Here is a 27,503-nt window from a genome sequence, read left to right on the forward strand (position 1 = left end):
AGCAGTGCGAAGTTGAGGGAGCAGTGTGGCCCTGGGCTCTCTGGGAGTGGCTGCCTGCAGGGCTGCACCCAGCCGGGCGCCAGGTCTGCTCACGTGATGGTCTCGCAGCATCTCCGGGGCTGACCCAGCCAGCCGGTGCTTGGGTGTCTCCCTTATGCCATCCACAAACCACCCTGGGACACGTCCAGCCTGTGCTCAGTGGCTTGTTTCTTAATGGCTTTCACTTCTCATCCCCCTAAACCACCCAGAGAGGCACAGGCTGGGAATTCTCCCTCTCACCTGCTTCTGTCCTCCTTGACTTGATGGAAAGTACAGCTTCTTTGTCCCTTCCATTCTCCTGCAGCACCCCCAGAAAAAAAAAGAGAATATTGACAGTTGCCTCTAATTAGATTTATGCTCCCATCTTTTAAAATTACATTTCTTCTTACATTATTATTCCAGTTGTTAGGTAACTTTCCCCAATTTAGTCACCCAACATTTAGTTATTAGGGCTGTGCTTGAGCCCCAGGACATTTGAGTCTCTTTCTGAATGGCTTCAACTCTGGGGAAGGTGGAGCCAGGGCTGGGCTGGGCTGGGCTGGGCTGGGGGCCCACTTGCCCTCCCTCTTACTGTGCACCGTAGGTGTGGGGATTGTTAACATTCGCCAACCATTCTAAGGGAAAAAATGGCAAGAACTAGAAAATAACCCTGATAGAGTTCTTTGAATTCTTCAGAGGGAAAAAATTTTTTATTCCATTATTATGCTAAAATTCAGTATACTTGTTAAGTGTTTAATAATGTACTTTTGCAATGGTGCAGGCTTTTTACAGTTTTTAGAGATCTTTTAATTCAACCCCTTATTTCAAAGCAGAGGAAACAGGGGCGTTTTCTTCACTTAACAGCAGCAGAGATTAGGATAGAGTGTTTATACACATCTTTGTTTTACTCATAAAAATATGTGTTTTAGTAATAACTCCTTTGAAATCCAGAGAATTCCTGAAAAAATAGACTAATGAACTTTTCTTTTTCACAGTTTCAACTTTTGAGGTATGTTTGAATTTAATATATTTTTGGAGTGAAAAACAGATTTATCTGAACCTGTGACAAAATTTTAGCAGTAGTTTAGTATATATAATATATGTATATTTACATATGTATTTACATATTTACTTATTATTTGCTATATTGTCTTGACAGCCCTGTCTGAAATACCAGGATCTTATAATTTGGGGTTGCATTTCCCACAGTCCTGCTCTTCGATGTGTGTGAAGGGGAATGGAGTGCCATTTCATCAGAATCTGGTCCGGCTTAACTTTCTGCTTTTCTGTGTTTTCCCAGATATGATCTTTCTTCAGGGATCAGAGGTCATATTTAAAGTGGCTTTAAGTCTGTTGGGAAGCCATAAGCCCTTGATTCTGCAACATGAAAACCTAGAAACTATAGTTGACTTTATAAAAAGCACGCTACCCAACCTGGGCTTGGTGCAGATGGAAAAGACCATCAGTCAGGTATGGTTCAGTCTGGACCTTCCAAATGTTCCAGCGATTCTGGATATGCAGAAGCTGAATTTCCATTTTTTTTTTTTTGAGGAGGAGCAGTTTCCTACCACTTTGTGTGTCCTGAGCAGCAATGCTCAGCTCGTGAGAGGCACATCTCGAATCCCTGTTCCATGATCAGACGTGTGTCTGCGTGTGCGTGTGCTGAGAGTGTGTAGGTGTGATAACCAGCACAAACTATCGGTAGTTTCTTACAATTAAAAGGCGTTTGTTCTTCTGAAATACATACATTTTTATTCAACGTAGGCTTTTGTAAAATGAGTGCTTTGATTTTTTTGTGCTGAAATGGCATTAATTGGAATTTTCTAAAAATTTAACTTGTTGATATGAAGTTGTGATAAAGAGTGTATATTCCATAACTTTGTTCTGGAGAGCGTGTGTGTGTGTGTGTTTTATAGAGTTCAGTCCCACATTCATCTGTGGTTCTAGTCCCTCTGATTTCTGTATGCAGTAGAACTGCATTGCATGTATGCATGTATCACTCTCTGAAATGTTAGGGGTTGAGGGTGAGGTGATCCTGGAATTGCAGCTCGACCAGTTGTTAATGGCCTGGCTTAGGAGTGGGAGCAGATTTTGACTGTGTATCAGGAAGAATTTTCCAGTAATGATTGCTGACCATGCAGGACTCAGCTGCCTGACAGCGGGTGAGGTCACCCTTGGAAGTGTCCGGAGGCTGGATGGCGAGTGCTCCAGAAGGTGCCCAGTGCAGAGATCCCACAGACTCAGCAGTCGGGGCCTCTCATTAGCCTAGAACTTACCTCACCTGAAAATGTAATGAAAACATAGAGCAATTGGGTAAAAGCAAATAGTGAAATAAAGCCGTGATTATTTTTTTTGTGGTACACGGGCCTCTCACTGTTGTGGCCTCTCCCGTTGCGGAGCACAGTCTCCGGACGCGCAGGCTCAGTGGCCATGGCTCACGGGCCCAGCCGCTCTGCGGCCTGTGGGATCTTCCCGACCGGGGCACGAACCCGTGTACCCTGCATCGGCAGGCGGACTCTCAACCACTGCGCCACCAGGGAAGCCCAAAGCCGTGTTTTAAAAAATCCTTCTTCTGAGGGTTTCTGATAGTCTGAGAGTGGTGGGTTGCACGCAGTTGCAGCAGTTTGTGGTTCATTTGCTGCCCCTCCTTAGGTGCTGAGCCCAGAAAAGGAGGCAAGTCTGGGCTGGAAGAGGGAGACGGTTTTGCCTGGGTGCCACTTCGGGTCTCTGCACATTTCATTTGCCTACGTGAAGGAGCAGCTCTTTTCGTCTCTGCACTTTCTTCTTCAGTTAATTGAGAGACTTTTACTTCCCTGGCGCCTTCCTCTCAGTGTGAATAGCTCTGGCTTGTTGACGCCCTGCTTTTTGCCAGGTTCTTTGTGACTCTGCATATGCACACATGGTTTCATTCAGTCATGACTGAATTCCTGAGAGGACAAGTGGTTTTAACCCACGAGCAACCTAGGGTTCAAAGTGGTTGATTAGCTGGCCCACGGTCATGCTGCCGAGAAGTGGGAAAGTAGGGTTTCAGACTCAGGCCCTCTCACTTCAAAGCTTTCGCAGCTACTCAGCTCCACCAAGTGCCTGCGGGTGTCATTTAATCAGAGATTTTCTGGACTCTACCTGTGTATTAAGACTGAATTCTCCACCCTTTGATTCTTTACTTTCTGACACTTCCATGCATTTCCTCCCTTTTAGAGCTTTCATTGCACATACCTATGTTTTTTGGCTGCAGGGGAGAATGCAAGAGCCTTGGTTCCCTAAAGCCAAGTCTGTGCCAGTGAGTGCCCTGACCTGCTGCCTGGGGCCTGGCTAAAAGGCAGGCAGCCTCACCCATGTGGTTACCTTCTGGATATGGAGCACCAGAAAAAAAAAAAACCCATTTTCCTCCCCTCGTCTGTAAAGGATACCTACTGAGGGTGTGAAGGTGCTCTTTAATGTTGGGAGAATAGAAATGGACACAGTGTGGAGAGAGGACAGTTGGGTGTGTGCCTCAGTTGTTTGAGGCATCCGTTTTGAACTTGGCATGCTTTATTCCATTGGCTCCTTAACAACTCTGGGGCCCGGAGGGAGTAAACGCCCAGCACCCTGTACGAGGTGGCAGAGCCAAGAGTGTAACGTGCTCTGGGGCACCAGAGCCCATCCTGTGTAGAAAAGGAGTGTGTAACCAGTAACTGCAAGAGTGGTGGGAGCTCCAGTGGGGCTGTGCAGGGGCTGCAGGAGCGGGCTGTGCAGGGAGTGAGCAGTGAGTGGGGAGTGGGGACCGGGGAGCGGAGGGAGTTGAGTTCAGCTGGGCCTTTTCCGCAGAGGGCCAGGGAGGAAGTGTTTCAGGCTTTGTGGACCGTAAAGTCACGTGAGGTCAGCTCAGCCTCTGCAGCATGAAGGTCACCAGAGCCAGTATTTGTCAGAATGAAGCGGCCGTGTTGCAGTAAAGCTTTATTTGCAAAGCATGTGGCGGGACAGCCTTGGTCCACGGGCTGTAGTCAGCTAACCCCCCATTATAGTACATGCGAAGGCACGGGAGCGAGAGAGAAGTTCTAGGTGCCGGTTCAGCTTTCCCCGGGGTGGGGGGGCGGGAGGCGCGGGGATTGGAAGTAGGGACACAGCATCTGCATCTGAGGTCCAGGTTTTCAGCCTGCCACAGGTCTCACTGGGAAACAAGACTCAAGGCCCGGCAACTCTCCGCCCTCCTTCCCTCCAACGTGTTCCATCTGGAACTTGACCTCTGCAGGCTGTCAAGCTTTTTGCCTGCTCGCTGCCCCCTCCCATCCCCTCCCTGCAGAGGGTGCTCTAGTCTCAAGTTCTACTCAGAGCCGGGAGGCCTGAGGGGCAGCGTGATTTCTCTGCAGTCTTGGAGAGCCCACAGGGTGGAAGTGACATTGCGTTCTTTGCGTGCTGCTGTCCTGTGTGTGGAAGGATGGAGCTGGGCTGGACCTCTGTGATAGCCAGGCTCCATTTCATTAAATACCGTCTCCGTGGAAGCCTCAGCTCGAGCCGCTGGGACACAGTCTGCATCCAGGGTGGGGAGAGTCCCCAAGGACAGGGCCCTGGAGCTCCCACTCAGCACAGCCAGGCTGGGAGCCGCCACCGAGGGGCAGGCCCAGAGTTGACAGAGTCCAGGGCGTGGAGACAAGGGTCTCTGAGGCTCTGTGGCAGCTCCTCAGCGTGACTTAACTGTCAGTTGAACGTGAGCCATAAAAATCGCCTCACAAGAAGGGGGAAGCCCTGGGAATAAACAGAAAGGAAGAGGAGGGAGGTCAGGGGTGTCATCTCATCACAGCAAGTGCCGTGTGCCTGTGCAGCCTCAGGTCAGTGTAAGGAAGAGAGCAGGTGAAGGGGGGCTTTGGAGGACGGGGCAAATAGCCTATTTTCAGCGTCCTTTGGGCCCTGCTCCAAGTGCGGTCCCAGACCAGCACCATCATATAGGAACTTACGCAGAATCTGGGCCCCCCACTCCAGACCCGCCGAGTCAGAATCTGCATTTCAGCAAGATGCCCAGGAGATACGTGCGCGCGCGCACACACACAGACACGCACACACACACGGGCACGTTGGAAAGCTCTGCTGTGAGCGACTTTATTGTAAGCACACCAGACAAGCCTGTGTTCTAGTTGAGCTTGTAGGAGAGAAACCAGAATCTTAACAACGTTCCTTTGTTCAAAAGATGCTCTTCAGAACCACAGTGGTGAGACTGCCCCTTCTGCCTTGGGAGGAGCCCTTACTGCTTGAGCAGCTTGCACTATTGAAAACTAGTTTTTTAAAAGGCCAGTCAGTGCCGTACCAAGAGGGTGGGGTACGGCAGGGAGGAGTACTTTACTACTGACATTGTTTAGAATTGCTTGCATGTGGTGATAATAAAAAGCAGACCAACTTTTAGTTGGGTTTATTTTTGTTTTTAAATTCACCACAGACACTGCACCCCCTTATTTTTGATACCCAGGCAGAGGCTCCCCCATCCAGCTCTTGGTATGCCACTGAGACCACCAGGCTGGGGGGACGGGTCTGGGGGTGGGGAGGGTGGAAAGTATGTGACTAGTTCTGCAGCCATCAGGGTGGATGGCTTCATTACAGAGTGTCCACAGACAGCAAAGAGAAACACTAAGTCTCCAAGAGCAGGCGCGCCAGGAACAGAAACGAGTTCTCTAAAGGAGGAGACTCGTCTAGCAAGCAGATATCTGGGAAAATATTCAGCTTCGTGCATAATTTAAACTTAAATAACATATAATGCTTTACCTTCCTAGAATAACAAAATGAAACATTTTAATCCCAGTACCCAGTGCCAAGGGTATACTGTATCTGGCACATTCTTACGTTGCTAATGGCATTGTATGTGGATTATTCCCGTTTGGGAAGCAATTTGGCAATATGTATCACGAGCCAGTAAAATATTTGTACCCTTTGACTCAGTAATCCCATTTCTTGGAATGTATGCTTAGGAAATAATCCAAAATATGGGAAAAGCCGTACATATGAGGATGTTTAAAGTTGTCGTTTATAACAAAAACTTACAAGTAACTGGATATCCAGCATTTGATGACTGGATTAACATGGTTATTGATACGTCGAGTTGGTAGAATACCATGAAGCCATGTATAATTACGGTTATGAAGAATATACAGCAACGTGAGAAAGCGTCATTTGAGGACCAGGGCGCTCCTGTCACCGCCAGCCATATGCTGCCATGGTCGGGAATAAATTCCCAGGCACGACTGCAAGGGCTGTGTGTGTGCTTTGGCAGCCAGGAGGGTAATGATGCAGTTAAGCAGAGATGATTGTGACCCAGGATGGTTCCTGGGGATTAACGTAGGCCTCGGCGAGCACTCCGCTCTGTGCACGGTTGAGAGCCATTAACCATACTGCTCATCAATCTGGATCAAAGGCCAGAGGTTTTGTCCCCAGGTTTTCCAGGTTAGGAGCTCATTTAAAAACCTCTGTGGAAGAAAAAATGTGTGTGACATTTATCCCGCACCGTGTTTATAATTACACACTAATGCCACAGCAATCTCGGTTTTAATGTGTGTGGTCTTTACTCTGAGCTGTTCAGAAGTTCCATGGTGTGACGTCCTTTGTCATTTTGCTGCAGCACAAGGTTGGATGGGGAGGGGTTTTGTGACAGCTGTGTGGAGGCAGATCCCTTAGCTAAGTTAGGGCACCAACTCAGCTTGCCAGGCCTGTGTCTCGTGATTCCCCACAGCTATGCTGTCAGGTGGGTGTTACCCACCTCCATGTGGTGGAGGCCAGGAACCGAGGCCAGGAAAGGTCAAGTAGCTTGCTCAGGGTCATTCAGGGAGTCGCCAGCCGAGCCCCCATTCAAGGGCTGACTGAAAGCTTCTGAGTCAGTTTTCTTGACTGTAGAATAGAGATGATAATCCCTGCCAGCTCACGGTCGCTCTGAGGGACAGCAGAGAATCAGATCAACGCAGTCAACTGCACACACAAACACGCACGCACGCACGTCACAAATACAGTGTGTATTACTTTTTTGGCCTATAGTGACGTTTGTGCCTAATTAGTATTAGCCATTGAATTAAATTGAAAACCAGGAAGCTGAAAAATTAATCTCAAGGAAGAGAAAATAAGATTGGAAGAGAAAGTAAGATTTCTGGGAATGGTGAGAAAGTAAACATGGTTTTTGAAACTTGATTTCAGGAAAGATGGGACTCATTCGTGTTTGAATGCTAACAGGGTACCATCAAGGGCAGTGAGTTTTTCACTGATTTTAACTGTGTTGGAATTTCTTTCTTAAGGAGATGCTGTGAAGAGTTAGTTTCTGCTCTTATAAAGACTCATTTCATTCTTTAGATGTGTGTTCTGATCTGGCTTTTTTAATGTGGTGACTGAATTCTCAAATCCACACTGGGGCGTCACGCCTGGGGCTTCACGCCTGGGGCAGCAGCAGCCTCTGTCTTCTGACGCCTCATCGTCCCAGCTTCCATCCAGCTCACTTCACTCATCGAGAGAAAGTACAGATATGAACAGCTCACTCACTTCTGCACTTTGGGGTTGTTTTTCACACGAGTGGTTTTTTTTTCATGACTGTTACTATTATGGAAAGGAAGGCAACTCAGGCATTGTTTTGTATTCACTCATCTATGTGGGTGACATTTGGGTTTTGGCTCATTTCTGCATATTTTGTGTGCAGAATAGGGTTTTTTAGTAAATCAGTTCCATTACTTAGCTGTTCTTGTAACTCTGAAAATCCAACTGAACTATCATTAAACTTTGACCTGGTGACTGAGCAAATGGGGTTGTGATTCTTCTGTTTTGTTTCATTCTCTCTTTGACCCATAGTTGTGAATCTAATCTAATAGAATTTTCAGAGAAAAATGATCTAAGTACTGAAATAAGAAGTAAAAATAAACTCACATAAGCATTTTAAAAAAGAAGGCTTTGGCTTTTGAAAAATAAGTATCGGAGACCTACACTTGCTGTTACCTTTGGTTTATTTCCAAATGCTTCTTTTTTTAAAATATATTATTTAATTTATTTTTGGCTGCATTGGGTCTTGGTTGTGGCACACGAGATCTTTGTTGTGGCACACGGGATCTTTCGTTGTGGCACATGGGCTCTTCATTGTGGTGCGTGGGCTTCTCTCTAGCTGTGGCGTGCGGGTTTTCTCTCTCTAGTTGTGGCGCATGGACTCCAGAGCGCGTGGGCTTCTGTAGTTTGCGTCACACAGGCTCCCTAGTTGAGCCGTGCCAGCTCAATAGTTGAGGTGGGCGGGCTTAGTTGCCCCGTGGCTGTGGGACCTTATTTCCCCAACCAGGGATCAGACCCACATCCCCTGCATTGTAAGGCAGATTCTTTACCACTGGACCACCAGGGAAGACCCCCAAATGCTTCTTAAATCCTCTCTTCCCAAGTAAAATTATTCCCTTCTCAGTGCAGAGAGTTTTCCTTGTTTATCACTGATAGAATCAGGCACAGAGTAGGTGCTTCGTGGACACCCGTCGACGTGGTCGTGTGTGTGTGTGTGTGTGTGTGTGTGTGTGTGTGTGTGTGTGTGATTTTTCTCATTTTCAGTGCCTGATGACTTTTCTGTGTGTCACAGGTGTTTGTGATGGACATCTCTAAACAGTTACAAGCTTATGAAGTTGAGTACCATGTGCTTCAGGAAGAACTTATCGATTCCTCTCCTCTCAGTGACAACCAAAGAATGGACAGATTAGAGAAAACCAACAGCAGCTTACGCAAACAGAACCTTGACCTCCTTGAACAACTGCAGGTAGGGCATATTTACAAGGTAGCCTCCCGAACCTTGAGTGTATGGTAGTTCATTAACTCACCAGAGGCACCGGCGGGCTGGGTTTTCCCATGGCCGCAGGCCCTTATTCTTCTGGTTGTTTGTAGTTGCGATCAAAGGTAGCCCAGGAGAATTGTTCCTTTCTGTTAGGAAGCAGACAGATTATCCTTTGCTAAGGTCAGACTGTCCTGGAACTTTCTGAGAGGCTCTTTCTGCACTTAACCCTTTCAGGAGACAGACCCAGAGCTGGACTTGGGTTCAGGGTGCCGTCGCACTATTAGCCGAATAGCCAGCGATTGCGCTTTGAGTCATGACGAGACAGTCAAAGGCATGAGCTTTCAGGAGCGAAACCAGCTAGGTCCTCGGAGTGATATCGAGTGAGGAAAGTGCCACAGAATCTCCCTAACAGAGTAAACCAGAGCCTGTGATCAGGATTCGTGAGTCCCTGGTGCCAATGCAAAAATTCAGTTCAGGAAGGGACACAGTTCTCCCCTCTGGAAGCTTCCGTCTTACCATGGATAAATGCGGATGAGGACATACAGTAAGTAGAAAGGCAAACCCAGACCTGCATGCAGGAGGGAGAGATGGAGCTAGCACAGAGGCGCAGTCCAGAGACCCAGATCTTGCTAGGTCCAGTGTCACCCATACTGTCACCTGCTCTGCTCTGATTCCCTCATCTGTGCGACAGGGACAAAAAGATGCCTTTTTGTTGGGGTAGGGGGTAGCACTCCTCTAACAATCAGATAGAATAAACTAACCATACAGTCTGCTTTTTAAATGTCAATATGGGTGGTAAAGCTGTCATTATTAACGAATTGTGTGTGGAGGGGGGGAAGGGGGTGTTCTAAAAAATTATTTTTGAGCTTGCTGTGGAGAAAACTTTATATTTTTTCCAAAATATGTATTCTGTGGTATTCCTGGTCTGTCCTGAGAATAAGCTTTCCATCCTGATCTTAGCCTCTTAGTTTTCTCTATAGAAAGTTGCTGCTTTGCAGACACAAGCTTGGCAGTGATGGGAGAAAGGCCAGCATTTGGAGCTTAATAAATCAACCCCTGTCTAAAATGTATTCCCCCCAGCAGGGATTTTTACCCCAGTAGAAACCTAGTAGATATTCGCTGTAGAGGAACAAAGAGAAGTCTGTCCTTACCCAGGCCTGCCAGTCACATTCCGAAAGTTAGCTCTTTTTTCCTCTAAGATTGAGCTGTCCTAACTTGAAAGTATGCCTGAGTACGGTTTCTGCAGGGTGTCTTAGCTGTAACCTGAAGGGGAGGTGCCGGGGAACGGAGAGCCTTATCTTGCATGTAAGGGTCTGCAGTGTAGGTGGTAATTTTAAATGCCTTCCAAACAAACAGTAGGTCCCTGAAGTACGGCAGGATGGAAACATTTCTAACAAAGCCCAGATTTGAAGTTGAAGCATGTGTCTCGTTAGGATACTGCGCAAATAAAAGGTGCATTTTATTAGGCTGATGCCATGTGGGTTTTTTGTGATGAAGAGGGGAAGTAATTTTGCGCTGCTCCTGTGATACTGTACCCCTTTTGTGAAGAGAGGGAGTTGTGAAAAGCTGCTCAGACATCTCCGTCCTCAAGAAACGCATCAAGAGGTAATTGGTAACAACAGATGTCCTCCTTGGAATGATCTTTCTCTTGACCACGTGGCTCTGTGCTTCTGGACGTATCATTCAAGACTAGAGCTTATGCCGCGGTTCCAGCTGTGCTGGGTGCCAGAGACCACCAAAATTTGTAAGACGCTGCTGCTCTCAAAGAGTTGGGCTAGGGATTGTGGTGTGTCCGTTTGTGGGTGCCTGCATATAGTTTTCTCATTGCCCTCTGAGTCATGTGGAATTACTTTCAGCCAGACCACATAAGTTCTGTGAGACTCACACCTCTTTTCCCTTTTTTCTTTTTTTTTTTTAAATAGTTTTCAGAGTCCAGGGATAGCTGTTCAATGCAATACTTAATTTTCCAACATAAATCTTTGCTTTTTTGCCCAAGTATCAAAATTGACCTGTTTCCTGGCTTTGTTCCATTCATACAGTTGTTGGACATACCAAAGCCCCATCTATTTTCTTGTTAAACACTTAAGAATGTCATCTAGCCGCTGGAGACTAAACTGTCTTAGCTCTTCTGTCCAGCAGCGTACTTACGACGATCGCTTAGACATGTCTGATGTTGCCAAATGCTAAGGGACGTGCATTTTTTGGAATAATCCACTACCAGTCATTGAGTGCCCGTGAGCCGGGTGCTTTGGGAGGCCAGACCCACATGCAGGGTGAGGTGTGTTTTCTTCTGTGAGACAGCTTCAGTCTCACCGAGGAGGAGACCTGACGTTCGTGCTGGCCGGTAAATGACCATGCACATCAGCTCACTGCTAAGCTGAGAGGTGCCCCTGGGAGTGCTGTGGCCTTCAGAAGGAGTGGTCCCTGGAGGGGATGAGGTGGGACCCGTCCCAGGCCTTGACCGTGGGGAGGAGTGTGAGGGTCGGAGAGAACTGCTTGGACATACCCACTCAGCGTGACCGCCCCTTGCCCGGTAAGCCGGCAAACTTAGGATCTCAGTCCTTTCTTCTTTCTGTTTAGAGTGTTCCAGTGTCACAGCCAGACCTAGGCTTTGAGTCATAGAATTGTCTAGCACAAGTGTTGTCTTGTTCAAGAAGCTGTTTCCCTTGTTTTGAAAACGAGAGAAAAAATATGTACTGTTGTTCCCACCTAAAATCTACGGGGACACGTAGACGGCCGGTCAGATGAGCGAGCCACTGCAGTGCCTTACTGACCCCGGGCCCGAGCACTCGAGAATGCAGCGGAGAGCTGGAATTGGCCAGGAGGCCCGGGGACAGCAACGTAGGAGGCTGCTTTTCTCAGGAAACTCCTCCGCTTCACTGGGGCCAACTCACTGGTTGCCTGGGAAGCCAGCCCGAGGGGACTAGAGAGAAGAGGAGGGTCCGTTGCAAGAGAGAAGCACCTGGAAGGTCGGCCTGACACTGATTGTGTGCTGAGGATGCGGACGGGTGGGAGTGGGGACACTGCTGGCGTCTGTGGCCAGTGAGGCCATGCACGTGACCCTCTTAGCAGAGCTCGGCCACCCTGAGCGCTCCACACACGTTCCCGGGGAAATGCCCGTCCTTGGTACTGTTAAAGGTTCAGAGTAGAGAGCTGTTACTACGTGGGCCTTCACATAGAAACCATTTTGATGGTCTGTCTGAAATCAGTTTGTACCTGTAAATACATGTATTTGTCAAAGTGGGCCGGACTGTGCTGCAGTAACAACGCTCCAGACCCCAGGGCTCAGCACCGCAGACCCTCTGCCTTGTCTCCACGAAGCATTCTCAGGCCGTTTCACAGCTGTCCTCCTGTAGCGGGTGACTCGGGAATCGGGCTCCCTCTGCACTGGGAAGCCGCCATCTCCACAGGTGGCTTCCAGAGTAACCACGACAGGGGAAGAGGGTGCTGGAGGATCTCGGGGCGGCCCAGCCCACCTGCGAGGAGTCTTCCACTGTGGCCAGAACTGAGAGTAAACGTGGAGAGGTGTGTCTCTGCCAGAACAGGGCTCCAGAGTGCCTTCGAGAATGGACAGTGGAGTGCAGAGTGGATCTCCCATGTTCTCCCCGGGCAGTTCCATTCTCATTTCTTTTATTCTCTAGGTGGCTAATGGGAGGATCCAGAGCCTGGAAGCCACCGTTGAGAAGCTCCTGACCAGTGAAAGCAAGCTGAAGCAAGCGACCCTGGCCTTGGAGCTGGAGAGGTCAGCCCTGCTGCGGACAGTGGAGCGGCTCCAGGGGCAGACGGCAGAGCTGGGCGGCCCAGAGCCTGACCCCGTACCACCCGAGCCTGCGGGCCACTGACGGCCGGAGCCCAGCCCCCGCCAGAGCACAGCTCCAGAACCGGCTCACCACCGCCCTGACACTGTCCAGGCCTTACCTGAGAGAGATGAAGATGCCGGAGGGAGAACGGAGCGTGAAGCGTGCTTCTCAGGGAGGAGACTGGCTTGCCAGCGCGCGGATTCTTCTGAACTAAGATTCGCAGTGCAGGGGGGCAAACGTCCTGGTGGTGTTGTCGTCGTTTAGGTTCTAATACGTCCCCTCTCCGGTCCCGGTTACTGTACTCAGTAGATTTAGATGGCATGGACTTGAAATAAAGCACCTTTGTGTTTCTTTATCGTTTCCTTCTTCAGTATCACTGTGTCTGTAAAGGGCATTCATAATACTGTGGGATTTCAGAAGCCGGCGAGGCTGGAGGTGATGATTCCTCTGGCCAACATGTGGCCCTTCGTTCTTCCAAGGAGGGTTTATGTGACTTACACCTTCAGTGTCACCAGCAGGGGTGCGGTTGGCCCGTGACCATTCTTGTTGTGGAAGCCCCGATTACCACTGGGAAAAATCGGAAGCGATTTATTTAAACTTGACATCTTATATTTGATCACTGTGCTTGGTATTTAATGAAGTTTGTCTTTTAAGAAGAGTAGTTTTCATATACTTTTTGCTTAGCCCTTAAGTATTGATCACAGTCATTGTAGATAAACGTTTTATGGGAAAATCACCTATTTTTAGACTCTGCCAGGTATTGCTAGCGTGCGGCCTGCAGTTGTAGAGTCTGAGAGGTTTACTTTGTTGTGGTGTTTCATATCCATATTTCAGAATCGTGTATTCATTTTTGCTGTCGTGTGATGTAATGCAGCCGTGTGTCCCTTTGAGTCTCCACCCCTTGGGAATCGGATTCCTTGCGGAAGTCGCCCTGCATGTCAGGACTTCCAGGGGTCCCAGACATTCTGGGGCTTTCAAAGTTTTCAGACTTTCGGCCTGAAATTGCATCAACTGTACGGCAGCTGAGAGCAGTTTTTTGTGGTGGGATGTGCGTTTTGAATGTAACTCACAACCCAGCGACCCCCTCCCTCAGGATGATGAGGACCCGGTGCCTTCAGCCAGCAAAAGGCTGCTCTCAGTGGCCCTGGTGTCATCTGGTCGCCATGTGAGGCTCTTCCCCATGATCTCCTGGAGCGGGTGGTGGGTTAGAGAGGAGTCGTGGAGGCAAGTTCACTTCCAGGACAGCAGAACCATTTCTTTACTGTATCTTCGTAACTACTACTATTCCACAGGAGTTTTTCGACACACCCTCCGTGGTGGGCGTCTCTTTCAAGCCTGAGGGGTGAGGAAGGGCTTTCATATCTGGAATCTTTCTAGATCTCCCAAGATATTTCCAAGGGAGGCACACGTGCTGCTGCTGGTGCCTAAACAGTTGGTTGACAGTGGGGACTCTGCTGTTCCCCATGTCATAAACCATGATGACAAGCCCAGTAGCCTTTATCCCGTGCTGTTCCACCAGCTACAACTTAAAGGAGTTCACATTTGAGGGCTTCTTTCCATATACTTTACTGTGTAAATGTTCAATAATGTTCAATTTGGGGCATCTTATTACCATTACTCAAAAACATCGACTCTGCATTAAATAAAAAGCAATAAAACAAATAATTCATGCCCGCACTTTTACGGTGTTCTTTTTCTTTTTTTTAAACGTTGGGTTTCTGCTTCTCAGCCCAGGAGTGAAGGACTGCCCGGTGAACACCTGTGGGTGAGAGTATGAATGTGGCCTAACCAGCAGTGAGATCTCTGAGGGATTGGCGTCTTGCATACCCAGTATTGCTACCCAAGTGCAGCACACCTCTGCGCGGGTGTGCATAGTAGGGCTGCTGAGACCAGCCACATCCGTGGTGTGTGCCAGCGGGCACTGTTGTGAGTTCGCGCTGGGCGGAGAGGACGGGGGACACAGGCCTGTGATTACAGGTTGGACAGTCCGCCTGTGCCTCTGGGCGGCTGGGGACAGAGTCTCAGTTCACATCACTGCCTGAGGATTCGCAGAGGCAAGGTTTTAAACTAAGAAAGTTTCCTATTATGTTTTCCTCGCAACACACAACTGTATGCACACGTGTGTGTGCACTTGGAGGTTGTCTGTCTTTTGGTACAATTTATACCCTCTTAGACAAAGACATTGAGCCCCTGGGAAGCACACTGTGACATAGAACACATGGAAAAACAGCTTCTATGCAGAACACTCGGTTTGGGGCCCTCTGAGGAGTTACACGTAGATAGAACAACAGTGTCCATTTGGGGATTTGTGTTTGTTTTGGTTGGGGAATCTGGGGAGAAGGGTTGCTCTGAGGGCTATGGGATGCAGGAGCTGTTTCAGGAATGAGAGCAGACGCCACTGTGTGAGGAGCTGCAGAGGACCCGGTGCCTTCAGCCAGCAAAAGGCTGCTCTCAGTGGCCCTGGTGTCTTCTGGTGTGCAGGAGGAGGTGTGCAGACCAAGAGGAGTCCCCAGGGGGCCCATCTGAGCGGCGGAACACACACAGATGCTGATGCGGGCCGGGGCGGGGGGCACGTGGGGCTCTAGGCAGCTGCAGCCGCTGTGTAGTAACCATCTCCGCGTCGACGGCCAGTGTCTGGTGGTGGGCCTGGAACCACCCTAGGTCATGCCTCAAAGTCAGAACTTGGGAAGAAGAACTTGGAGGTAGAGCGGAGGAGAATGAGGATGAGCTGGGACCTTTAGCACCTCATGTGTATCGGTCGCCACACCTGACTATGATGACCCTCAGAGAATAGTGGCCCTTGCATCACTTTACCTTCCAAAAAATCACACAAGCATGTCTTTGAGCCGATTCTCATTTAGAACCACTGGGGAAGGGGACGCAAGGAAAGGTAGTTGTGACTTAACCAAGCTGACGGAAGACAAACCACCATAATTTTGGAACCTGCCTAACCCGAATGGTAGCATGCGTATGTGAGTTATTTGACAGGGGCCTTCCAGCTAAGTATATATGATGAGTGATCCGCAGGGCTCGGATTCATAGATTGATTTTGACTTTGTCACTGATGGTGCAATGCTGAAGACTAAAAACTGTAGCAGCCACAGCTGACAACTGGGACCACCCCCAACCCTTCACCTGCTCCCCTCTGTCAAAGTGTTACCAAACAGTCTACAAATTAAGATCCAGAATCTTTCTGTGTGGGAAGATAATTTACAGGCCACATTGTCTTAAACTGAAACTGCTTTAAGGGTTTGGAATAGCTCCAGATTATCTTGGATTGGAGGGAACCTGCTATTTCAGACTGGAAAACTACCTTCCACCTCATCTTACAGAGGGAAGAACTGAGGAGAAGAGAGGTTCAGAAACCACCTAATGGTTGCCTGCAGGGTCAGGGTGGGGCTTCAGCCTCCCGATTGCCAGGTAGTTGACACCACCCGGCTTTCATTCCAGTGAGTTTTGGGAATCATTTCTGACGGCATTAAGGTTCAAGGCCAGGAAAGTTCTGCTTCACTTTCCAGGAAGGTGATCTGTATAGTAAGAAGCCCAGCTCAGCTTCTCTCCTGAGATGTAGGGTCTGCAGGGGCCCTAATCTGTCATGAGTTAGAACCAGGGCAGAGGAACGCTACTGCCACAGGGTCTGAATTGACTGGGGACAGTTTTGCTCTTGACAGTCATTTCTTTTTTTACTTTTAGACGTCTGAAAACCCTTGCATTGTCATGTTAAAAAAAATCAACACAATTAATTGCCTTTGGTTTTATAGAAGTGAAACTTTCCACTATGTAAAGTTTTTTTGTTGCCGTCTTTAGAAATGATCAGAAGGGTTAGGGAGAGGTAAGAGCTAGGATATATAGAGCAGCCAACCGCAGTCATTATTTGAAATCGATAACAAAAGATGAAAAAAGAACGTTCTGAGAACCTAGGCTTCATAGATAACTGCCTTCATATCTCTAAAGTGAATAATCAGCTGTTTTGGTTGTAAACCCTTATTAGCAAAGCTTTTGAATTTATACCACTATGTGTATAGTTATTTTAAAATTTCACTAAATCTTATCATAAGATAGAAGTTTTAAATGAGGTGAAGCAAAATAGTTTAAAACTATTGATGATTTAAAAGTTTGATATCCAGTGTTTCTGAGGAGAACAATAAACACTTCATTTTAAATATTGTTTTAAGACTGTGATACAGTAATTCAGATGTGAATTTCCAAGTTCAGCCAAGTATGATGGTTAGTTTGAATACACTGCCACGACTGAAAACAGGATGGCTTCCAACCTCTAAATGCAGAAAGGGCACTTCTGGTCACATTGAAGCATGCTGGTCTTTAATTCACATGTATTCGCCAATTGTGCAAAGCTTTTTGTTGAAATCTGGCTAGTAAATTTCCATCTTCTCTAAGGGCAGACTAATGTAAACTAATCAAAATGTGTTAAGAGTTTTATATTTTAAATCAAGGACTTTAAAGCACTCAAACTCTTCATTTGGAAAGCTATAAAAGCATTTCCAAGATCGTTTGAGTAGCACGTTCACATAGTTTTTGGCTAAGAGGTGACCTAAACAGTAGCAACGCTTCAAACATCCTTTTCTGAAAAAGCCCTCTCCATCGCACATTCTCAGTAGTCTTTCCTCGGGCTCCCTCCTCGGAGCCCTGGGCTCTCCGTCACGGGGAGGAGGAGGGTGGAGGAGACGCTGCTGTGGGAGTCTTCATTCTCCCTGTGGCTGCCCGCTCACCCGCCCCTGTGCCCGCTGTGCCCCTTTCCTGCTGTCCTCCAGGAGCTTGCAAAGTGCTGGGCTGAGCAGAGAAGAGGGGAGCTGTGCAGTGTGCGTGGTACAAATAGCCCCTGTGAGCCATGCACTTGCTGACTGCAGGGCCGCCCCTCAGAACCACTGGCTTAGCCTGAACAGTCTGACAAGGGGACGGGGAGACAGCTTTGTCTTGTTCTTTCTCGCAGTCAGATTCATCCGCTTTTCCTCACTCTCCTGGCTACATCTTCCTGCCGTTGTTTTTGTCTTATTCCGTATTTGGATCTGTTTTGGGTGTCTTCTTCCTGCTCTTCTAGACAGCACTTCTTTCTAAACCTCTGTGTTCCTCATTTCTTCCAACTGCGGGAAAAGCTGACGCTGGCCGCCGTTAAACTATGGCTTTGGTTCTTAGCCCCTGCAGGGTGACATCCTGCGGTGCCATCTCGGGGAATCTGGGCGAGTGTAAAGCAGCACGTGAGGGACGTAGAGGCAGGTGTGTTTGGTGGTGGGATGAGGGGGGACCGATGTACGTAATGTTGTTCTGCCCACTTCAGCTCTTCCTGTACTTTCCACCAAGGATTTCATGATCCATTTTCCTTCCTTTGCGGTACATGGTAATCAACTTTGCTCGTGAATTTCATATGCTTTAATCATCTATTCATCTTGGTTATTAGAAAGGATAAAATGAGTTTTTTCACTCAGGATCCCTCTTTTTCCCCCCATATGCTTCTGTGATCACTCCTAATACTGGGACAGCCCCGTTGTCTTCTCATGATGTAGAATTGGACCCACCTGCCCCTCAGAGCCCACCTGCACAGTCACTGATGTGCGCCTGCTTGACGGTTTTCACTTTCCAGCAGGTGGTTATGGTGCCCCTACTATGAACCAAGCCCTGATCTAGGTCCTGAGACCACAAGGTAAATGCCTGCGGTCCTTTCGTCTAGCAGGGGAGACAGGTAATGGAAATAAGTAAACAAAAATCCGTCATGGGGTGGGAGCTGCCTGCACAGAGTGGTCAGAGAAGGCTCAGCTGAGGAACCGGTGCTCAAGGTGGGATCCAAAGGATAAGAAAAGGAACCAGCTGGGCTTCCCTGGTGGCGCAGTGGTTGAGAGTCCACTTGCCAATGCAGGGAACACGGGTTTGTGCCCCGGTCCGGGAAGATCCCACATGCCGTGGAGCGGCTGGGCCCGTGAGCCATGGCCGCTGAGCCTGTGCATCCGGAGCCTGTGCTCCGCAACGCGAGAGGCCACAACAGTGAGAGGCCCGCGTACCGCAAAAAAAAAAAAAAAAAAAAGGAAAAGGGACCAGCTAAGGAGGAGATGGGTGGTTTAATGTTAGAAGATAGCAGAGTACTTTCCAAAGGATGCATAATTCTAACCATGAATCTTGTGTCAAGAGATCTCCTTTCAAAAACCCCATCACTTTTAACAGTATGTCTTTTTCAGATGACAAGAAAATACTAATATCTTTCAAGATAATACTCCCATTATTGTATAGTCTCATACATATAAATGATAAATTATTGGCTTCATCACTGATTGTTTCACCTGACACAAGGGAATCTGCTATTCTTTACTTTGCATCATCAAGCTACAAGGAGGGATGAGTTGGTGCAGTGGGCATTGTGATGGGCACCTGATGGGGAGTGACATTGTTATTTCCGTTTATACTAACCTCACCTGCAGACCTGAGAGCCAGCCTGTGGACACGGCCACATCAACTTCATGCAAAGGGAAACCTCATTCCTTAAAATTAGGTGTGATTTGATGCATGAGAGTCCAAAAGGGAAGGCGAGTCAAGAAACTTTGTGAAACTCCAGGTCTTGACGGCTCAAATTACATTCCGGGGTACTGAGAACATGAGAGCAAAGACTTGCTCAGTTGCTGTTAATATTCTTTTGGAGTGAGTTGCCAGTGGTGGAAGGGGTACCGGAAATGGGAATGCAGAAATCTTCGAAGAATTATAAAGCTAGCCAAAATTCCCAGTTTTTTGGGTTTTTTTTTAATAAGGGAGGAAACGGATGGTGTAAATTATGGTTTATTGAGTCCTTTGACACTCTTGTCTGCATGGACCATGAAGATGTTCTTGCAGACATTCCTTTAATCCTCAGTGTCTTTAAGAAGCCCCAGGGCTTCCCAGGTACTTCTGAGCAATGTTTGTGTTCAATCCAGTGTCAATTGTGCAATTGAACATGTGATCCTATTTTGACTTGACATTTCCAGAACACTCAAAGCCAGACCCGGTGACCCTTCAGCTAGCAAATGTGCAAGAATTTTGCTCTGACCCATGACTCATTTTGAGCTTTTGTGGTCTGTCTTTTTTTTTTTTTTTTTTTCTTCTTTCCTTGCGGTATGCGGGCCTCTCACTATTGTGGCCTTTCCCGTTTCGGAGCACAGGCTCCGGACACACAGGCTCAGCGACCATGGCTCACGGGCCCAGCCGCTCCGCGGCATGCGGGATCCTCCCAGACGGGGGCACGAACCCGCGTCCCCTGCATCGGCAGGCGGACTCTCAACCACTGCGCCACCGGGGAAGCCTGTGGTCTGTCTTTATTCCAGTTCTTTCGTGCCTCCTCATATCTTTAACATCCTTGTAAGACATCATAAAACATTTGAAGAACAAGATGGAGCCTGGCAATTATAAATAGAAGCAACAGTGGTGGTTATGAGCATGGGCCCTGGAGTCAGCTAGAATCCAGCCCTGATTTTGCGTCTGTAAAATAGAAATAATAAAAGCTATTTCATAGGATTGTTTGAATATTTTTGAAGAGCACTGAGCACTGTGGCTGAGACAAAGTTAGTAAGCAATAAATGTTAGCTATCACTACACTGGGATTATATAAACTAAAGGGATCCAATGCTGTGAGTTTGAAATCAACCCCAGGCAAAATTCCTCAACAGGCTGTAAAACGTATTTAAAAGGTGATCTTTAAAATTAGTACGATTCTCTAAAACTATGTCATCGTAGGCCAATAGAATTTTATGGTTTTGAAAGGGTAGGAAAGCGTACCTTGATGTCAGCAAAACTTTTGACAGCATCTCTCACGATAACTTAAATAAAGTTACATGGGCAGGACAGTTCATCTGGGTTGATTTAACAGGTTAAACCGGTAAGACCTCTAGATGGTGGTTCTCAGCCCTAGCTGCACATTAGAATCACCTGGAGAGGTTTTTTTTTAAGTTTGTTTTTTTTCTTTTTGGTTGTTTTTTAAGCTTCCCCTGTGATTTTAAAGTTTAATCAGGATTGAGAACTATGGCTGTAATTATAGTGAATTGACGTGAGCCTAAAAGCTAGGGGGTTAATTAACCTGACCTGGATTTTGTCCTTAGCCAGGCTGGTCCACATTTGCATCAGTGACCTGTACAAGGACCTGTCAGAGGGGGCGTGCCTCTCCGATGCGAGGATGCCGCAAAGCAAACACGATGAGTGACAGTACCTTGATTGATGTTGACAAGCTGGACCCATGACCTGATTCAAGCAAAAGGCATGTTTAAATGCCAGGGTCTAAGTTCACCTGAAGGGCAGTGGTTCCCAAAGTACAGTTCTGAGACCAATAGCGTCAGCAGCATCTGAAAACTTGTTTAAAATGCAAATTCTTTGGCTCTACCCCACTGTAGAGGGTGGAGCTAGTGTTCTTTTTTAACAAGCCCTCCAAGGGATTCCGAGGGATTCTGATCTGTGCTAAAATTTGAGAACCACTTGTATGTGGGGGGGCGGGGGAAGTCTCACTGGACGAGTACAGAATTGAAGACACCTGAGTTAGCATCCGTGGCTGGGAAGGGGATCGCTTTATCTACAGTTCTGTGGATATATAGTTCTACTTTACTCTCACTTTCCCATCGTTGTAGAGATCTCTCTTACTTTGTGGGTCATGCCACTTGCTTCTCTCTTCATTCCACACTCACGGTGTAATTCTGTTCATTGAAAATCTGGATAATTCCAGAGGCTGTTAAATGGTGAGAAATGTCGAGTGTAGCGTATGATGGTATAATAATGGCTAAACAAAACAAAATAAAACCAGCAGTCACAACATGCCAGGCAGGCCCTGTTACGGGCCCCTTAGATGACTATCAACTCATTTAATGAGGAAAGAAATGATTAGGATTTGGTCTTTGCAGCTACAGAATGATCACCGTTGTTGATTGGGTAGCAAGGGTTGAAGGCTGGGCTTGGTTAACTTCCACTGTTTGTTTGTTTTTTACAGTTTTAAAATTCTTTCCTAGTTACATGTTTTATTAATCACGTCTGAGAAAAGTCATTGATTTTCATTTTGTACACCATTATCTTGTAAGGACAAAATACAGCGACAACTTCCAAGCTCTTTGCATATCAGAGCTGAAACTGAAAGTATCTCCACAACTGAATTTTCACTTCTTATTTGTAATAAGTTTATCCTTTCTTAGGAGGATACTTCATAGTGTTTGATCACAGATGAGTTTGAGCATTGCTATCACTCAGTAATTCTAAGCATCTGTCAGATTCTCTCCTATACTATATATTAATATTTTCTCCGTTAAGCAAATATTTATTGGTGGCCTGTGGCAATAAGATACACCTAAGTCCTCTTTCCTTGGTATATTCACAAAAGCCTCTGAAACTAAATTTCCAAGTCAGGCCATACTAAGGCCTGGCATAATAAGTTTTCATCGTTAACAGTTATTTTGTGTTTGTGGGTTTATTTATTTATTTTTATTTCAATTTTTTATTATATATTGTTTTTAAAATTCCAGTTTCCAATTGTTCATTGTCTATTTAGAAACAATTGATTCTTTTTTTTTAACATCTTTATTGGAGTATAATTGCTTTACAATGGTGTGTTAGTTTCTGCTTTACAACAAAGTGAATCAGTTATACATATACATTTGTTGCCATATCTCTTCCCTCTTGCGTCTCCCTCCCTCCCACCCTCCCTATCCCACCCCTCCAGGCGTTCACAAACCACCTAGCTGATCTCCCTGTGCCATGCGGCTGCTTCCCACTAGCTATCCACCCTACGTTTTCTAGTGTATATATGTCCATGCCACTCTCTCACTTTGTCACAGCTTACCCTTCCCCCTTCCCGTATCCTCAAGTCCATGCTCTAGTAGGTCTGTGTCTTTTTTCCCGTCCTACCCCTAGACTCTTCATGACATTTTCTTTTTTTTCTTAGATTCCATATATATGTGTTAGCATATGGTATTTCTTTTTCTCTTTCTGACTTACTTCATTCTGTATGACAGACTCTAGGTCCATCCAATCCAAAAATGGGCAGAAGGCCTAAATAGACATTTCTCCAAAGAACATACACAGATTGCCAACAAACACATGAAAGAATGCTCAGCATCATTAATCATTAGAGAAATGCAAATCAAAACTACAATGAGATATCATCTCATACCAGTCAGAATGGCCATCATCAAAATATCTAGAAACAATAAATGCTGGATAGGGTGTGGAGAAAAGGGAACACTCTTGCACTGCTGGTGGGAATGTAAATTGATACAGCCACTATGGAGAACAGTATGGAGTTTCCTTAAAAAACTAAAAATAGAAGTACCATACGACCCAGCAATCCCACTACTGGGCATATACCCTGAGAAAACCATAATTCAAGAAGAGTCATGTACCACAATGTTCATTGCAGCTCTATTTACAATCGCCAGGACATGGAAGCAACCTAAATGTCCATCAACAGATGAATGGATAAAGAAGATGTGGCACATATATACAATGGAATATTACTCAGCCATAAAAAGAAACGAAATTGAGTTAGAAATCATAAAGATCAGATCAGAAATAAATGAAAAAGAAATGAAGGAAAGGATAGCAAATATCAATAAAACTAAAAGCTGGTTCTTTGAGAAGATAAACAAAATTGATAAACCATTAGCCAGACTCATCAAGAAAAAAAGGGAGAAGACTCAAATCAATAGAATTAGTAATGAAAAAGGAGAAGTAACAACTGACACTGCAGAAATACAAAAGATCATGAGAGATTACTACAAGCAACTCTGTGCCAATCAAATGGACAACCTGGAAGAAATGGACAAATTCTTAGAAATGCACAACTTGCTGAGACTGAACCAGGAAGAAATAGAAAAGATGAACAGACCAATCACAAGCACTGAAATTGAAACTGTGATTAAAAATCTTACAACAAACAAAAGCCCAGGACCAGATGGCTTCACAGACGAATTCTATCAAACATTTAGAGAAAAGCTAACACCTATCCTTCTCAAACTCTTCCAAAATGTAGCAGAGGGAGGAATACTCTCAAACTCATTCTACGAGGCCACCATCACCCTGATACCAAAACCAGACAAAGATACTACAAAAAAAGAAAATTACAGACCAATATCACTGATGAACATAGATGCAGAAATCCTCAACAAAATACAAGCAAACAGAATCCAACAGCACATTAAAAGGATCATACACCATGATCAAGTGGGATTTATTCCAGGAACGCAAGGATTCTTCAATATATGCAAATCAATCAACGTGATATACCATATTAACAAGTTGAAGGAGAGAAACCATATGATCATCTCGATAGATGCAAAAAAAAGCTTTTGACAAAATTCAACACCCATTTATGATAAAAACCCTGCAGAAAGTAGGCATAGAGGGAACTTTCCTCAACATAATAAAGGCCATATATGACAGACCCACAGCCAACTTCCACTGTTTTTAATAGACCACTAGGTGTGCTGTGTGCCTGAGGAACTTTGGGATAAATAGTGGAAAAGATCAGAAATGATCACCAGGGTTTAAAATTTCATCCTCGCTTACCTCCCTCCTCCCCATCCCCTGAAAAGGGGCAGATTGAGGAGGAGAATCTGCCAACACCTGGAGGGGACGGGAGAAGGCAAAGCATTCGGGAGGGAGCCTGCAGGGCCGATGGCTAGCTCAGTCCAGGAGCCGTGGGCCATGTGGGGAATGGGGTCTAGAGGGCGGTGGAGCCCCCAAACCCCCATTCCTCCAGCTCCTGGGCAACTTGCAGGTGCTTCATCCACAAAGTGAGGTACAAACCAGAGAGACCAAGGCTACCTGCAGGACTCCTCTCAAGAACAAAAACTCCAGGGGCCAGTCCAAAGTTGCTGAAAGAACTGTCATATCTCAGAGCGCGTGTCTCGCCCAAGTGGAAGGACTGGCCTGCGTCCAGTGAAATGCCCAGCCTTGGCCACCTTCGACTGTTTCCTGCACTGAGGAAGCTCAAGGCATCAGTGTTGGCCAGATGGGTGCTTCTGGAAGTGTTTTGAGGCACAGCATTTCCAGGATTCGGCTCCCCTTGGAGATTAAAAATGTGTTAGCACATGTTACGGATGCTGAGAAGCTCTATAGGAAGTGTGATTTTGTGATTTATAATAAGAAATATATATTTGATCTCCGAGCAGAGCTCCTAAAACCCTTGGAATTTCCTGTGATTAAGCTGATAAAGGTGTCGTTTGTTATGTTATGAGGTGAATTTTGGAAAGCACCTAAGGGGGGCTGGTTGCCAAGGGAACCAACCAGGAATAGAGGGTTAGAACTTTCAGTCCCAACCTCTGATTGCCAGGGAGGGGAGAGGGGCTGGAGGTTGAATCAATCACCAATGGCCAATAATTTAACCGATCAGGCCTATGTAATGAAGCCTCCATAAAAACGCCAAAGGACTTGGATTCTGAGAGCTTCTGGTTTGGTGACCACGTGGGCATTCAGGGAGTGGAGTGCTCAGAGAGGGCTGGAATCTCCAAACCCTATCCCCATACCTTGCCCTATGCATCTCTCCCATGTGGCTCTGTTCCTGAGCTATATCCTTTAGTAATAAATCAGTAATCTAGTAAGAAAACTGGTTTCCTGAATTCTGTGAGCCACTCTAGTAAATTGATTGAACCCAAGTTGGGAGTTGTGGGAACCTCCAATCTACAGCCCCTCAGAAGCGCAGGTGACAACCTGGACTGACAGTTGGCATCTGAAGTGGCGGGAGGGTCGGGGGTGGTTTAGTGGGGCTGAGCCCTTAACCTGCGGGGTCTGATGCTCTCTCCAGGTAGCCTCAGAATTGAGTTGAACTGTAGGACACTTTGCAGGAGTCCGAGAATTGCTTGGTGGTGTGGGAAAACCCACACACGCTGGAGTTGGTGTCAGAACGGTGGTAAAGAAACCTAGTTTCCACTCTTTCAATATGTAGTCTTTCTAAAACATTTCTTCCCCATTATTGTTACATCCTGTTGAAAAAAGATTAAAGAAGACAAGTTAGATGATACAAACTTTATTTAACACTGCATGAAATGGATAATCTGCTTCCAGAGAACTGAAAAAATGGGGCAGACGGCAAGAAGCTTTTATAGGATAAGGAATAAAGAACGAGCAAGAGGGGCTTCCCTGGTGGCGCAGTGGTCGAGAGTCCGCCTGCCGACGCAGGACGCGGGTTCGTGTCCCGGTCCGGGAAGATCCCACATGCCGCGGAGCGGCTGGGCCCGTGAGCCATGGCCGCTGGGCCTGCGCGTCCGGAGCCTGTGCTCCGCAACGGGAGAGGCCACAGCAGTGAGAGGCCCACGTATCGCAAAAAAAAACCCCAAAAAACAAAAGAACGAGCAAGAGACAAACAGAAAACATCTGATTGGCTGGGGCCACATAGCCACCCTTGTTGGGGGTGAGGAGGCCTGGAGCTGGCTTGGCCTTCGGGAACTGGCTGACTGGACACACTGCGTGTCTGGTCAAGCGGAGCATTTATGGGATGTGGATGTTAGATCTAAGTTTCAGTTTGCTGACCCGGCACCCTGGGAAGGAGCGGACCCATCTTGGGCCTAGAGATTTATTTCAGCAATACACATGGTAAAAACTCGAGCGCGCCACAGAAATATACAGAAGAAAAGCGAAGCCCTCCAAAGCCCCCTCCACCCGTGTCCTACTACCCTAAGGTAATCACTTTATTAGTTTCTTATCTCTTCTTCCAAAAGAAGATATACATACTAGAGGAAGTGTGTACGGATACATTTTGGGTGGTAACAAGTAGGGGGAGGGTGTGTGCTGCTGTGTTCTAGTGGGTAGAGGCCAGAGCTGCTGCTAAATATCCCACAGGGCACAGACAGACCCCTACCACAAAGAAGTTTGTGCCCGCGATGTCAGTATTACCAATGGTGAGAAAGCCTGCAGTGGTTGTGAGACCCAAGGTTATCAGAATCCTCTGGAGGGTGTGTTAAAACACAGATTGCTGCACCCCACCCCCAAAGTTTCTAATTTAGTAGGTCTGGAGGGCGCTCCCCCAATTTGCATTTCTACAAGATTCCAGGTGATGCTGATGTCACAGGCCCAGCGACCCCACTTTCCGAACCTCTGCCTGGGCCTTCCCCTGGTCTACATGGACCAGGTGGTTCCCTAGCACCAGGTCTGGGTTCCACCTGTAGGACGGGATGAAAGAGAGGGAGGAACACTACACTCTGTGAGCACTGAACCGAGACGCAGCAGAACCCATTTCCATTCATGGTCCAACGGCAAGAACTTAATGACGTGGCCACACTCCATTGCACTCGAGGCTGGAAGATGTGGTCGCTAGCAGAGGCCCACGAGCCCCACCGAGACGGCGGGCGACTTCATTATTGAAAAGAGGCAGAAAGAATGGACATCAGGACAGTCTGTGGCTCTGCTGAGAGGCTCACCAGCTCTGCACCCTCCCCGCTCTCTCCCTCCTTCCTATCTCTTCCTCACCTGCTGCTCTCCAGATACACCATCTCTCTGCTCTTCCGGCGGCCAGCACACTCCCTCCGCAGGGCATGTGCACCCCCTGCTCCTCTGCTTTGGAAGCACTGGATTTCTTCTCTCCATTCAGGTCACTTCTCAGAGAGGCCACCCTGCCCGCCCTGCCTGACAGGTACCCACTGCCCCCTCTTCCCCTTTACCTCCTCTCCCCTTATCCTGCTTTCTCTGTCCTTGTTACTTAGCCCTCAGCAGCAGATTGCGTACTTATTTCCCTCTCGATTTGTCTCCGTCACAGGAAAGTCAGTTTTGTGAGGGCAAGGCCTGTCTTCAAATAGATTTGTGCTGAGGATTTAAATCCGTGAGCCTCTTCCATGTTCATTAATTTGGAATATTTTCTTGTGGCCTCTTGTGCCCAGCGTGGTTGCAGACGGGCCCTGCGGCCCTGGAACATTCCTGACTGACCCTCTGCCTCTCTGGGGTGGCCTCGTCTCTCCGGGTCCTTGGGTGTGAGCCAGAGGAAACAGAGCGAGCTGGCAGCAGAT

At 47.2% G+C, this 27,503-nt stretch overlaps 1 protein-coding gene across 14 annotated transcripts in view; it reads left to right on the plus strand.

The window, feature by feature from the left end:
* Positions 1 to 27,503, plus strand: part of TBC1D1 (TBC1 domain family member 1) — a 363,204-nt gene that overhangs the window by 214,162 nt on the left and 121,539 nt on the right. For 12 of the 14 annotated variants that reach the window (XM_032632302.1, XM_032632304.1, XM_032632303.1 and 9 more), the window contains 3 exons: positions 1,319 to 1,488; positions 8,570 to 8,743; positions 12,400 to 12,927. In XM_032632302.1, coding sequence (XP_032488193.1) covers positions 1,319 to 1,488; positions 8,570 to 8,743; positions 12,400 to 12,600 — 545 coding nt within the window. In that variant the 3' untranslated portion in view covers positions 12,601 to 12,927. Of the gene's footprint in view, positions 1 to 1,318; positions 1,489 to 8,569; positions 8,744 to 12,399; positions 12,928 to 27,503 lie in introns of those variants that run through there. The other 2 variants (XR_004349956.1, XR_004349957.1) reach the window with 1 other exon arrangement.

The sequence above is a fragment of the Phocoena sinus genome, chromosome 5 (assembly GCF_008692025.1).
Source record: "Phocoena sinus isolate mPhoSin1 chromosome 5, mPhoSin1.pri, whole genome shotgun sequence".
Lineage (NCBI taxonomy): Eukaryota > Metazoa > Chordata > Mammalia > Artiodactyla > Phocoenidae > Phocoena > Phocoena sinus.